Source organism: Bidens hawaiensis, unplaced genomic scaffold, assembly GCF_021521415.1.
Source record: "Bidens hawaiensis isolate Kalapana, Puna unplaced genomic scaffold, B.hawaiensis_p1.1 tig00025779_1, whole genome shotgun sequence".
In the NCBI taxonomy this organism is placed as follows: domain Eukaryota; kingdom Viridiplantae; phylum Streptophyta; class Magnoliopsida; order Asterales; family Asteraceae; genus Bidens; species Bidens hawaiensis.
In genome coordinates, this window is record NW_027494127.1 from 318,036 (window position 1) to 333,784 (window position 15,749).

At 32.3% G+C, this 15,749-nt stretch overlaps 1 protein-coding gene across 1 annotated transcript; it reads left to right on the plus strand.

The window, feature by feature from the left end:
• Positions 1-737: 737 nt before the first annotated feature.
• On the plus strand, positions 738-4,934 carry LOC143572223 (glutathione transferase GST 23-like). Its single transcript, XM_077057440.1, has 2 exons — positions 738-1,068; positions 4,437-4,934. The coding sequence occupies exons 1-2, from the start codon at positions 757-759 to the stop codon at positions 4,800-4,802; spliced, it is 678 nt and encodes a 225-aa protein (XP_076913555.1). The 5' UTR covers positions 738-756; the 3' UTR covers positions 4,803-4,934.
• The last annotated feature ends 10,815 nt before the right edge of the window (positions 4,935-15,749 follow it).

Consider the following 15,749-nt stretch of genomic DNA (forward strand, 5'->3'; position numbering starts at 1 on the left):
AAAAGAGAAAAAACTTTAGTATTTCACTGCTCTGCCTCTGTACTTCATTAAACCCACCAACTCTCTCCGTCGTCTTCCCTTTTTACCCCTACTTTCAATATTCTTTCAGGTTGCTTCAGATTCTGACTTTCCCAAGTACTATGGAAGCATTAACATTATTAAGATACTGGAGAACCAATGCCACATGCTAACACCACCACCATTGTTACCGGCGTTAACAGTCAAACCTCAGAAACAGAAGAAGATGATGACAATGACGGTGAGGTTTAATGTTGAAGAGGTGCCGATTATTTCATTTTTTAAAAGACATAACAGCTCAAAACCTTCAAAGAAGCAACAAACCGATAATAACCAGACGGAGGATAATTAGAAGTTTACAAAAGAAACGATGCAAAAGTATACATATCCTTAGTGAGAGAACATCACAAATGTACGTTTATTGCCGCCCATAACCGTATTATCCATATATATTATTTGTATGATTAAAATAATACTTGATTTTTGAATGACGGACAAATATTTTTATTTTTGTAACAAGACTGCATCCAATACTAGCTAGCTCACACAATGGAAACTCCTACCTTTTCTACGTTGTCTTGTATTTCTAGCTGTTTGGAAACTATTATCTAAACAAGGCCGGCCAAATAGCATCAAAACATTGGTTATATCGTGTTAGATCCTATAATAACTGGCTGAGAGATCGATCAAACATGAATTTGCCGGATCCATCTCAACCTTTAAGTAAAAATTAAAAAGATGGGAGAGGTTAAGCTTTTCAGGACATGGTCAAGCCCATATGCTTTGAGGATTGTTTGGGCATTGAAACTGAAAGGCATAGAGTATGAGACCATCTATGAAGATCTTTCCCACAAGAGTTCTTTATTGCTCGAATACAACCCCGTTCACAAGAAAGTCCCGGTGTTATTGCACAACGGAACACCCATATGCGAGTCACTTGTGATTCTCGAGTACATTGATGAGAAATGGAACACAACTGCTCGTTTTTTACCTGAGGATCCACTTGCTAGAGCTACCGCGCGATTTTGGGCTAAGTTTAATGATGAGCAGGTAAAGAATTAAGTTATATAAAACAATGTTTCTTACAATAATAATCACAATGCATGTCACGAGTTAGAAGGTTTTATGGTATTAAACATAGATTTTTGGTCTGTTCATTTTTATATATCTAGTATGTAAACGAGCTGAGTTGTGTTGAGTCGAAGCTCGTTTAGGCACGAGCTCAGCCCTATGAAAGAGAGCTCCAGCTCAACTTGAGCTCGGCACGTGAGTATTTAATTCAAGCTCGATCTCCACTCGTTTATTATTTAGTTGTTTTATTTATATAGGTTAAGTTCAAGAAAGAAATCAAATTATTGCAAGAAATGAGAGAAGTGGCTTCAACTAATAAGAAATTTCTTATTCATTTTTCTTTTTATTTAATTGAAGGGATAGGAAGGTAAAATCCCATAAGTTTTTTATATGGAAAATTTTATTTTTGTTGATGGATTAATTTATTTGTTTAATTAAATTGTTTATATTATGATATTATTTGAAGTTTAAATATTATTTGTTAACTAACTTAAGAAACTATTGTTATTCATTTTCTTTGTTCATTTCCTTTATTCATATACTAATTCATTCATATTAACTTTTAATTCATTTTTTTAAAATATTTATTTTTTAATTAAATTTAAAAGCATAAAGATGCTTTAGTTATACGGGATATAACAATCTATATTTTTTAATCATTTTTTTTTCATGTAACACTATAACCCTTCCTATACAAAATTAAAGAACCCATGCTACCTTTCCTACACAAATTTAAAAAATCTTACACTGTGGCATTTGAATATATCCTACACAAGTGTTTATCATACTACACATATAAAATAATCTGAATAAACATACAACCCTTCCTACACAAAATTAAAGAACCCATACACAATGGTATTTGAATATATCCTACACAAGTGTTTATCATACTACACATAAAAAAATCTGAATAAACATACAACCCTTCCTACACAAAATTAAAGAACCCATACACAATGGTATTTGAATATATCATACGTAGGTAATTATTCTAAACAAAATAATGAAACATTCTCGTTAACAATACCAAATATAAGTTGAAAATATCCTACACAGTTAAGAAATCATTATCATTGGTATTTGAATCTATCCTACGTTAGTTGAAAACATCCTACACAATTCGTGGATCTTTTCACATTTGTGAACAACCACCTTTTATTACGAAATCTACCAAAGTAAGTAATCAAAACTATACCTATACAGAAAGAAGACCACCATACACTCCCACCAAAGCTAATTATCTGTTTGTTACTAACTCGTAGTCAAAAAAAACAAAAGTTATAAAATAAAAAAACATAATATAAAGAATAGGCTTAGTTGGGGAAAAAATCAACATGCTTTGATTGATACATTGAAATGAAAAATCTTGATATATGAATTTTAGCATAGGAAGATTACGGAAACTGTAATCATTATATGATTTTCAAAGCAATTTTCAGGAAACTATTTTATTCTAAATGTTTGTTATAAAACAACAAGACCAAACTACCTTTTTTCTATTAAAAGTCTCATAAATAATTTGTTATTTATTACAAGATTGCCATTATCATTTTGAACCATAGATCAAACATAATCAATGACCAGATTCATTTCTCGCAGTAAGATGACTTATCTCCTGAACCATCCCCTATATTTATATATTCATAAACATAAACATATATAATATTATATATATATATATGGGATGGTTATTCTGTAAACAATGCGAGAAATGAATATGGGCTACTAATTTTGTTTTAAGTTTTTAAATACTTAAAGTTAAATAAAGAAAGTATTAATTATTCTCTTTCTTCAATTAATATAACTAATAAACCATAATACTTATCTACTTAATTAATATAACTAATTAAATTATTATAACTGGAAAATATTATTTATTTTTGTAACTTATTGTTTGTGTCTTGAATTTTTATCCTACACAAGTATAATTTATTCACATTAAAATTTCTTTCTATCCAAAACTAATTTCCTTCAACTAAATATATTAACATCCATTAACACATACTTACATTATAATGAATAATACCAAAAAACTATTTTACATGTGTTTGCATTAGATATCAACAAAAAACATACAACCTACATAAAAACGTATAATCTACCCTTGTTCTAAGAATAAGGCAGTATATAACCTACACACGAAAAAACATATAACCTACACACAAAATTCATCATCAATAAAATCTACACGCACAAGAAAACATATAACCTACATACGAAAAACATATAACCTACACACGAAATTTTATCTAACACAAATACAATTTATTTATACTTTAATTTCTTTTAATTATACATATATGTATATTTGTACACACGAAAATTTTATCTAACACAAATACAATTTATTCATACTTTAATTTCTTTTAATTATACATATATGTATATTTTTATTTAATCTAGATTTATATAATGTACACATATGTACATCATCATTTATCTTAATTGTACATATGTATATAAAGAATAACATGTATAAAAAAATAAGTATTATACATATTTGTATAATTTTGATAAACCGATATTTTTTTAGTTTTTTTATGAAACTGGGATGAAAAATTTTAACTTTTTGGTTTTTTTTACTTTTTTTAATTTCACATTTTTTGTTCTATAATTTTTTTAAAGAAGTTTTTTTTGTGGTCCAAAATGATTCTCAAAGTTTTTAATTTCAAAATAATTCACATGATCATATATATATGTGTGTGTGTGTGTGTGTGTGTGTGTGTATATCGGTTTAGCAAAATTATACATATATGTATAATATTTATGTTTAAATTTTATACATATTATTTATACACGTATGTACAATTAAGATAAATGATAATGTACATATATGTATATTATGTAAAATGAAGATTAAATAAAAATATACATATGTGTATAATTATGAGTTTTTTTTATGAAACCGTGATAAAAAAAATAATTTTTTTTGTTTTTTTTATTTTTTAAAATTGTCGCTTTTTTTGTTTCATAATTTTTTTAAAGGGGTTTTTTTGGTCCAAAATTATTTTCAAATTTCTCAATTTCAAAAAATTTTCTTAGGATCATAACATAATATTTAATACATAATAATAATTACTAATACATATGTATTTAATACAAAATAAAAATTATATAAAAACTCGTATAGTCTTGCAAGCTAGATCAAACTCAATATGTGAAGCCCTAATAAAAGCTCGAGCTTGTTTAAGCTCGGTTCGATTTGAGCTGTGAGCTGATCTTGAGGTCGATCACAAATGACTCGACTCATCTACACCCTAAACATATTCGGTCAAAGTTATGTTGAATAAAAGCGCTCTAAGGAGAACTCTTAACAGTTAGTACACGACTTTCTCCAAATGTAGGTTGCACCATCCATATTCCGTGCTTATGTGAGCCAAGGGGTGAAACAAAAAAAAGCAGTCGGTCCAGCTTTAGAAAATCTAGACATTGTTGAAAAACAGCTAATCGGAAAAAGATTCTTCAACGGAGAATCTTTCGTTTTCTTAGATCTTGTGTTTGGATGGATTGCCAAATATCTTGGCATTTTTGAAGAAACGGGTGGCATTAAAATCTTAGAAGAAGAGAGGTTCCCACTAATAATAGCATGGAAGGACAAGTTTTGTGATATATTAGTCATTAAAGAAAACTGGCCGGATCAAAAGGAGTTGGTCACCAAGTTTAAGCTTATGCGCGAGTATTTCATTTCCGTGGCTGCAAGCTGCAACTAATAAGTTCGCGATCAATTTCATGAACGTTTCTAAGGAAATTTGGATCAATAATTATTTGATACTTTTCAAGTGACGGTGACAGATGCTGATGACTTCTAGAGTTGAAATGATATGCTAATTTGTAATTTTGTATGTTTGGTACACATCTAGAGTTAAAATCTGGGGCGGACCTATCTTCTTGGTTATGGGGTCGACCGACCCCTGTGAAAATTTTCTTTTTAGTGTTATTGTAGTATTAAAATCACGACCGATCCTTATGAAATTTTGATACCGACCCCTGCGAAATTTCGATATCGGGTTGGTAATGACCATTACCGGAACCAAAAGTGAAACTTAGCAGCGTTTTCCGGTCATTGGTGCAAAGCTGAGTCAGACCATTAAAAGATGTAGAAAATAGGTAGAAGACGACCTAATTTTACTTTAAGAACTATTGGGCTCTTCAAACTCTAAACCACAAGCCCAATATTTAACAAAATTACCTCAAGGGTCCAAGAAAAATATTAAATTAACACTTAGTAATGAAACTTTGAATATATGATTGTTTTCAAACTTTTGTTCCACTATGTTTGTTTTATTTTGGTTTTTTTGAACAAGGCTAATTTCGTTTTATTTTTATTTTTAATTAAATTTTGTCCATCAGTTAGTAAATTGTTTATTATTAATTAATATAAATAAGCCTCGTTTTTTCTTAATATTTGAATTAACATTTTTTGGTGTATAAAAATATATCTTTTACTAAACTACTTTCTTGAAAAACTTACAATATTATTTATTGACACCCTAAAAAAATAATTAAAGTAACGGGTCAACAATCATTCTGTGTATGATGTATATCGGTTATTTAAAAATAAAATAGCCTACATATGATTGTGGTGAATATGTAAAAAAAAACCTGAACCCTATACTTCATTTGAAAATTTTTGGTTCGGCCACTAGTGATGATATCGATAGTTATATTTGTTTAATTGAGAAAGACTTGTTTAAGAATGCCAAAGTAGATGATATTTTGGTTAGATTTCAAAAATGAAAACTCGTATAGAACAACTTTAAATATACTGTATGTTAATTATGTATTTCTAATAATATTTTGTTTGGTTATTTGTTTGTATATAACCCGACCCAATTCGACATGACCGAAATGACCTAACCTGACCAAAAAGAAATTATATACCGGTTTGACTTGACCCGGAAATTTTTTTATATAACTCTGTATTGAGCAAAAAATTTCTGATCTCTATGAGAAAATTTCAGGACTTAATTTTTGTCTGATCGGTTAAAATGGTTTGAATTTCAAAGATTTGGTTGTTAAAAATATAAAAATACCTGTATGCATATAGATATGTGACAACCCCAGGTTTAATAAAGATAATTACTTAGAAAATCGAATTCTCATTTTCTCAAAATTTTTGTATTTTCCCTGCATTGTCGTACATATAACTAAAAAGGTTACTTGTTGCCACGTCATAATCGTAACCTTTAAAGATACCCTTAGCCCACGTGTAATGTTCTCACCTATAAAAGTAAAAAGTGTTGTCACGTCACCACCACGTACAAAGAAGTGGTTCTCCTTGTGACACGTGTAATGTTCTCACCTATAAAAGTAAAAAGTGTTGTCACGTCACCACCACGTACAAAGAAGTGGTTCTCCTTGTGACACTCAATAAGGTGTGTGACGGTGTTATAAGGGTTCCACTTTTTCGTAATTTTTAAAAGGAAAGTGAGGTGTATGCTTGTAATTGGATAACAAAAAGTAAATAAAGAAACAAACTACCTCACGCCGTGGAGGGAGAGGCGATAGAAAGAGGGTCACTCCCCCACCGGAGCGGTGTGGGGGGTTGGTGTGAAAGTGTACTGGCCATAGACTTGAATTATTAAGTGTGGTGTTGGGATTCATATCGACTTTTGTTGTTGCAAAAACAAACGAATCTAACTTAACTGTTTTGACTGGTTTGTTTTGGCCAGACCAACCTTGGTCTTCACTAATACAAATTTTTATTTAATTTACAGTTGTGATGAAAAACCAATTCACCTTATCAACCCTCTATAAAAAGAGTCATAAAAGGAAGATTTAGGCCAAAGTAACAAAGGTAAAGATATGGGAGAGGTAAAGCTTTTCTGGACATGGTCAAGCCCATATGCTCAAAGGGTTGTGTAGGCCCTCAAAATAAAAGGCATAGAGTACGAGACAATGTACAAGGATCTTGGAAACAAGAGTCGTTTACTACTCGATATAATCCAATTTACAAAAAAGTCCCGGTTTTGTTGCATGATTGAACGCCCATATGCGAGTCCCTTGTGATTCTTGAGTACGTCGACGAGACGTGGAGCGTAGCTGACTTTTAGTATGCACGTAGGTTAATCGACTGAGACAGCTGGTTTGAGCGGGACACATGGCATGATTGAAGAGGCTGACATCTGAAGATTTGTCATGATGTTTTGATACTATGTTTTATTTTTGTTTTAAAAAGACAATATACGAATGTTTGTAATAAATGGTTAACTATTATTATTATTCCGTGAAAGTTTTAAATAACTCTGATATTTAGAACTGTGTTTATGAGTAAATCCAACGTCAAAAGTAAGGCACCGGAAACATGGCCTTACATTATTTGAGATACCGGAGAAAACCACCTTGTTCCTTATCTTCAAATTGCGCCAACAAGATCTGACAACGATATAGAGCAAAACATTTTCTTCTTTTTTGTAACACAATGTGGTCATGGTCTAAAGATTAAGAAGGTCTCGAACAGAGTAGGCATAGATCAGGGTATCCGACAGCAAAACCTTATAGCATCCCGAACCGCAATTGCAAGGGACACACAGTAAAGAGATGGTATGAGGTATCAACACTATCACCACATAAGCGATAACTAGTCAAATTAACATGCATGTTTATAGGGAAAAAGGCATCTTTAGCAGCCAACCTATCCATTTCCACCTTCCAAATGAAGATATCTAATATTTTGGCACCCAATTGTTCCAAGGCAATACAAAGGAATCGGAATAACCATAGTCTAGCCCATTTGTCACTATTTTTCGATAGCTTCACATGCGATAAAAGGTTCTTCAAATATGTGAATCCAGCGGTTTCAATAATGATTAGGTTTCGCCTTTTCCATGCACTTCCAAACCCATGGTCGGTTTTTCCAGTTAAAATACTTTGCAGCCATTATATTCTTATGACGTTAAAATATTAAATGGAAAACAAATTCGGGAACTGGACTCTGAGAGGTTGTAGTGAGATCCAAGAATCGGCCTGAAATTGGATGTTTTAGCCATCTCCATTTTTACCTATTGCGAGATTAACTGAAAGATTTTAACTTTTAAAAACTAGAGAATTCTCCAACTTACAACGGTGTCCCAAACTACATTGAGACGTTTGGAATGAGGCAAAATAGGCCAAGTTCGATTTGATCCACGTATCACTAATTAAATGAATTTTCCATAATGTGTTTGCTCGATTTTAAACCCACACAATCATTTATATAAGGAGGGAGATATCCGCATCCCATAAGGGTGTGAGCAATCAACCATGTAAGGCCAATAATTTGTGACTTGCGATATCAAAACGCGAAACTCGTAATATATTTATGGTCAAGTTAATAATTAAAGTGGGCGAGAAATCCGGATACGAGACGAGAGCTTTGGTGCATGCATTTAGCTTTAATGAGGAGGAGATCTTCTAGAATGTTATAGTATTTGTGTTTAGCTATAAACAGGGACTTCTAGTCATATGTATTTGTGTGTTATATAGTGTAATCACCCAACCAAGGTGAGCTCACCTTGTATTCCTCTAATATATATATATATATATATATATATATATATATATCCATTTTACCGATTACGAGATCATTTTTATATATATATTATCTCTATAGTATTCATCGATCGTTTGATTTCACTGCACCCGTATCGATCGCTTATCAAAAACTAAATATTTTTGTTTGTCGGATCCGGTGTTGGGACCTACAATTTCGGCTCTGCTAGTTGAGGTTATTGGGTCACAACCTTGGATTTTGATCTTATTTAAGTGTTCGTTATGTGGTTTCTTATGAAACAAAGAGTATTCAAGTGTTGTAAGTGGGTTTCGGGTTTACAACGTGTTTGTGCAAGCTTGCAAAGTGGTTAAAAGTTGTGTTTAAGGGTGTTGTGTTGTTCTCCGGGTTTCTTAAGGTGTTGGAAGTTGAAATTTGGGTAAGAAAGTGTTTGGAAAAGGCTCCATACACGAAAGGTGGAAAGTGTACTTTCTGGAGATTTGAGTTTGAAATTTGAGTCGAATCAGCGGCTGTGAACTCCGACTAGTTCCAGCTGGTCAGATTGGAGTGGCGGCTATCCATATGCCGTTAGGGTGGTGCACGTTTGTTTCACGAAGACCCGACTCTTTTTTCAGTTTGTTGGTGGTTATGAACCACGGTGGAAGAAGAAGGAGGTTACGGGGGCTGAGAACCGGAATTTTTTTGTGAATGACTTTACGGCGGCCGGTGACCAGATTTTCTGGTGTGATGTGATGATGATGTTGGCTGCTGGAATCTAGGGTTTGCTTCTTTCAAATGAGAAACAAACCAGGCTGTCACGACATCTAGGCCAGCGGGGTAATAATTTTTGGGTTGTTTTGGGGCTTGTGCCATTTTGGGTTGAATGAGTTTTCTTTATTTATTGGACCTGGTCTATATAATATGATGGGCTATGATGTGATTCTCTTCTAAAGCTAATATTTAAGAGCTTGGGTCACTTATGTGAAATGCTTTTTTTAGAATTATTATTCGGGATGACCAAACCGAAGAAAGTCAAACTTGTTCGAGTTTTGTCATTGTTTGACTATGTTCAAAGCTTGCTATTTCTATATTACGTTTGAGAAGTTGGAAAATGTGAACTTCAAACAAATTAATAAGCTTTGTCATTCGACCATTGAAACCGGTATTTAGAGAACGATTTGTGGATATTCGAGCCATCTCAACCTATATTGCTTAAGATTCAAGAGAATGGATAAATAAGCGAGAATTCCTTCATGGATGAAATTAGGCGGGTCATACCTTGAGGGGTGAATTGAGACGAAGAGTCTTCTGTTTATCGGGTGATTTGTGAAGATGCGAGATACGATTTGACAAAGTTTTGATATTACAAGTCAAGGGGTGATTGTAAGGCCAATAATTTTTGACTTGCGATATCAAAATGCGAAACTCATAATATATTTATGGTCAAATTAACAATTAAAGTGGGAGAGACATCCTAATACGAGACGAGAGCTTTGGTGCGCACATTTAGTTTCAACGAGGAGGAGATCTTCTAGAATGTTGGAATATTTGTGTTTAACTATAAATAGGGAATGTTGGAATATTTGTGTTTAGCTATAAATAGTCATATGTATGTGTGTGTTGTATGGTGTAATTAATCACCCACCCAAGGGAGCTCACCTTGGAGCTCACCTTGGGTGGGGTCAGTATTCCTTTAATATATTTAAATATTTTACCGATAACGGTATCATTCGTTATCTATATTATCTCTATGTTATCCATCGTTCGTTTGATTTCACCGCACCCATCTTGATCGTTTATTAAGAACAAAATCCATTCGTTTTTCGGATTTGGTGTCGAGACCTACAAATCAGCTTCGTTCGAAGTCGTAATTTTACTCCAACTACCCAAGGTATATTTATTGTTCTCCGCACCCCCCTCCCCCTTTAAAAAATATATATAATAATAATAATAATAATAATAATAATAATAATAATAATAATAATAATACTTCATGCCATTAGCCTCCAACTTCTTGATAATATTAATAGAGCCTTATAAAGTGAGAAAAAGTGTGTAGGAAGAGTCTCCATAATCGACTTCAACAATGTTAGGCTACGTACCCCAACCGAGTAGAGGATTTCCATCCAGAAAGCCTAGCATCAAACGTATCCCAAATATCGTCCCAATTCGAGGTTTGGTTCGGTTCATATTGACTCCTACCATAAGATCGAGATATTTGAACAACGAGGCTACAGAACAACCAATAGAGTTCGTCAATAGAGTTCGTTGCTGCAGAATACCCTTAAGGCCCACTTTTATACAAAATAAACTAGACTTGTTGAAATTGATATTAAGTGTGTGTTTAGGATTGCTTATTTAAGTGAAAAAAGGACTTTTGTTAAAAGTACTTATTAACTTATGATTTTTTAAAAGAAGTTTTTAAAAATATGTTTGGATTAGTTTATGACTTGGGGAAAACCAAAATGACATTTTTTTAAAAAGAAATGTAATGGGTTTTAACTTTTAAGGGTTATAGGGGTGTAATAGGTAAATCAAACCATTAAGTTAATAAGTTAGAAATTCCAAACTTTTCAAAACCCCTTTATTTTGCATTCTTCATAAGTTAATATTCATAAGGCCTTATGGTTTGCCAACACCTTATACACTCTATTAACTTTTCAAAAAGTTTTTAAGTTATAAGTTGATGAAAATAAGGAATCCCAAACACCCCTTAAGTCCCGAGACCAAATGAAACACCTTAAGTTAACAAACGACTCAAATTAAGCACCTTACTTGTCAATAATAAGGGTGTCTTCTGCGTATAACAAGTGGGAAACACCAAGTCGTTAGTTTTATATAAATAATGCAATCTGATGGCTTGAGAGAATTTAAGGAGCAAGCAGAGAACTTTTAAAGGTTTCGTTTATATATATTATAGATGGATAGATTAATAATCTTTATATATTCAAATGTTCGGTATAGGTAGATGTTAGTTATTAAATTTTCAGTTTATTGTATTGTCAAAATTCATCACCATAAACATGACTCGTGAACAAAGAAAAATAGATTGATACACATAATAATAAAAAAAAACATAAAAGCTAAACTATAAATTAAAATATTTTATAATGAAATTATATGAATTTGCAAGTAATTTTATACAATCTTGGTTTTCATAGTTACGTATAACAATTATATCTTGTATATCTTGTTGTAACAACAATTACTAATATATGTTTACATTTAAAGCATAATATAGTTAATATAATAGAAAGAATTACAAATTTTGTCCTTTAAAAAAAGTCAAATTACGGTTCGTGTCTTTTTTTTAGTTTTTTTTGCAGGTGGTGTCCTTTAAACATTTTTTCCTACACGTTATGTCCTTTTACGCTAACTGGGTTAGAAAAACTCAGTTAAATACCCTCACGTGAGGCGCATGTGAGGGTATACTGGTATTTTCGTCTACACCTGCAAAAAGTTTATATAAAACTATCTTTTTCTTCCAGAACTCATCCACCACCACCAAACCCATCATCATCACCCACCTTCACACCACCATTCAACCTCAAGCAACCACCACCTCCGCCCACCAACCTCCCCTCCAAAACCCAATTCCATCTTCCAGATCAAACCTAAAACCCCAAAATTTCCACCACTAGTTTCCGAATTATGGTTTCTAAACCCTAATTCCATCACACACAAACACCACTCTCCTATCCATACACAAACACACACACACTCTCTTCAGCCGGTCGTGTCCGCCATCACAGCGAGTTTGACCGAAAAACTAGATTCCGCCGTCGGAGTTTGGATCTGAGTTTGTGGGTCCGTAGCCGTTTGGATCTGGGTTTGTGGGTTCTTTTCCGACGTTATCTTCTCCGGTGATTGGTGGTCGATTATTATTATTATTGTTCTTCTGGTCATCTTGTTGTTCTTATTGTTGATTATTATTGTTGTTTGGTAGATTGGATGTGAAGAAGAGAAGGGTGAAGAAGATTTGGATAGGGAGAGTGGTGTGTGTGTGTGTTTGTGTATGTGAATTTATTTTTATTATTATTAATATGAGTTTATAAATTTGTTTTGAAAAGACCAATATGGCCTCACATGCGTCTCACGTGAGGGTATTTAATTGAGTTTTTGTAACCCAGTTAGCGTAAAGGACATAACGTGTAGGAAAAAAATATTTATAGGACACCGCCTGCAAAGAAACTAAAAAAAAGGACACGAACCGTAATTTTGGCTTTTTTTAAAGGACAAAATTTGTAATTCTGTCAATATAGTATTCATATCTATATTATATATAATACATCAGTAAAGGGAAAATATATTACTTTCTAGTATATCACTACTTTATAGGATTTTTATATCAAATATTTGGTGAGATTAGTTTTTAGTTTAATGGGATGTTATAACTCGTTTAAGAAATATTTGGGTTTGATGAGACCCATACCCGTGAATTCGGGTCAAATGCATGAGAAGCCTCCAATTAAAAGTCAAGCAAATCTGGTGACTACAAAAAAAAGGGGAGCGACCACATCGCGACACATATGATTTTTATGTTGTCATTTATATATTAGTTTGAGGCCCGTGTATTACACGGGTAGGGTAATTGATGAAAATTTTAAACGTTAACCATTAAGTGAAATACAATCAACAACATGATCATATATTGCTAATAAAATTAAAATTTACATTAAAATGAAATATTTTACATAACTAAGATTATACAAATATTTACAAATAAGTAAAACCTTCTTTGTACACTACATTTGTGATTGTATTGGCCGATATACATTGTTTATTAAAAATCAAAATCTTTAGTACATGTCTGTTTGTAAGATAAGGTAACATATAGCTCTGCTTATAACTATTCCATGTGACAAGTAAGGTTCTTCAAGTACATACCAACCATAAATAAATGAAACTAATAAAAAAATATTCACACACATAAAATATCATATCTTTTAATCATTTAATATGATGTTATTTGAGATCATCTACTCATATTTATCCAAAAATCATGATTATCTCAAAAGCCACATTACCTTAACTTTGATGAGATAATCATCCTTAGAATCTTAAGAATTTGAAATTGATTAACCATGATAAATTGCTGTTGGCAAACGAAAACAGTGGAATGAGATTGAAACAAATTTTTTGGTTTGACATTTTAAATGTTTTTTTGTTAACTAATTTGTCTTATAAGACATATTAAATTAAATATATTAAAAAAGTATTAATCAAACCATAAAATATATATTTTTGAAGCATCTCGGTCTGAGTTATGGAAGAAAATATTGAAAACTAAATATTGATCTTCTTATCGCTAAAACCATTTATACTACCGAAAAAAGTCATATAAATAAATGACAAATCATTCATATAGTTAATCTTTATACATATGGATTATAATTATAATGTTAAAGATATATATAATAGGTATTTTCATGTTTGCGATATTTATACAAAATGTTCGAAGAAAATTAAGAAAAATACATAAATTCTAGAGTTCAAATGCATATGAGAAAATTTTAAATCCAAATTTAAAACCAACCTTATATAAAAAAATTTATGCATTGTGATCCGAATCTCAGTTTAAAAACAATTTGTAGTTTCCATACAAATATGAATTCTTCGACAATGATGCACCTTTATTTTATTTAATTTGCAATTACCTGTGACTTTAAAATTTTTATTCTAATAGGCTTACAACCTTAATTTTGATATTTTCTCATTTTCTTATTTCACAAGTAATGTTAATGAATAAATGAGTTAAGATTTACATTTAATAAAAGTTGAATTCATATATTGAAATGATTTAAAAGCTAATAACCATATATTGAAATTGTTGAAAAAAATGTGAGGATGGCTAAGAGATTGACAAGTGGCAAGAATGAGTAGTCTTTTATTAGAATAGATAGATATTATAGATATAGATATAGATTATATTATATCATCCGCCAAACCACCTAATTTCGTGTGATTTTATTTTCTTTGTTCTATATGGTGGTTCTATTTGAATTTGAAATGATTGTATGACGATTCTTACAAACCCTAGATTTTCAATAAGGATCTTTTTAACTGTATTGCTGTATGCAGGTTTCATAAGCTAAATAGATGTGAGGAAATCAATTGAAGGTAAGTGTGTTTTCATTTTAGACTCAGAATTGCTATCTTGTTTATGAAATATGATCTTACTTCAGATTTCAGATTCAGTTGTAAAATAATTATTCATATCATCTCATCCGCATTTCAATGTTTTCTGTCTTTAATTTTTAGGCTGGTTGAGTCTGTTTGATTTATCTTAACGTTGAGTAGGCGGTTACTGTTATTGGACATGGAACTGGCAGGCGCCGGGTCCATAACCGGCCGTTGCTAGACACGTTACCATTGTTGAACGAGTAACTGACGTTAGACGTGAAACCGGTGTCGGGCGCTTAACCGGTTACCAGTATCGAACGCATAAACAGGTACTGTGTCGGATGCGTAATCAACAATGAACGCTTGCTTCTTTAACCTATGTCGGACGTGTAACTGGTTTCTTAAGTGTTAATTGGCATCAGACACGTTACCAGCACCAGACACGAAACAGCCTGGGAAACCAGACTGGTGTTGGACGTGTAACCAGTGCCGAACGCGTAAAGGATGCCAAACGTGTTAACACGCGCCAAACGCATTACCGGGCCGAACGCATTCCCGGAGTTGGGCGCTTATTTTTATCGCTGCCAATGTATCCAGGCTGATATGCATCGGAGGGGATCCCATTTAATTTGGGTGTAATCATGAACATGTTGGAAGGATTTATGAAATCCGAAGGAATTCGCTGGAATTAAATTTAAATTCCAATTATTTACGAACTAAACACATTGAAAATGAAACTGAAATCCAATTTCAACGAACTTTACGAACCAAACATCAAGAGAACGAACTTAAATTTCACTTTCATCGAATTCCATGATCCAGACGCGCGCTTAGCCTTTTAAGTTAGAAAATCACTTACCTAGCTTTTCTTCACTTGAAGATGATTCATTCATCTTAGCTCTTTGATTTCCATATTTACTTTTATTAAAAACCTTCAATCATCCTCCTTGATATCTTATTCCCTCATTTTTATCTTGGACATGGCCTTTGTTAATGCCTTAAGAAGGGCAAGTGATTTTCTAGTTACTAGTTCCATCCCATATATATTCTTAAACACCTATAGTCC

Coding starts and splice junctions, on each gene's coding strand:
- LOC143572223 (XM_077057440.1), top strand. CDS start 757: ATGGGAGAGGTTAAGCTTTTCAGGACATGGTCAAGCCCATATGCTTTG. Junction 1,069..4,436: donor CTAAGTTTAATGATGAGCAG/GTAAAGAATTAA, acceptor CTCCAAATGTAG/GTTGCACCATCCATATTCCG.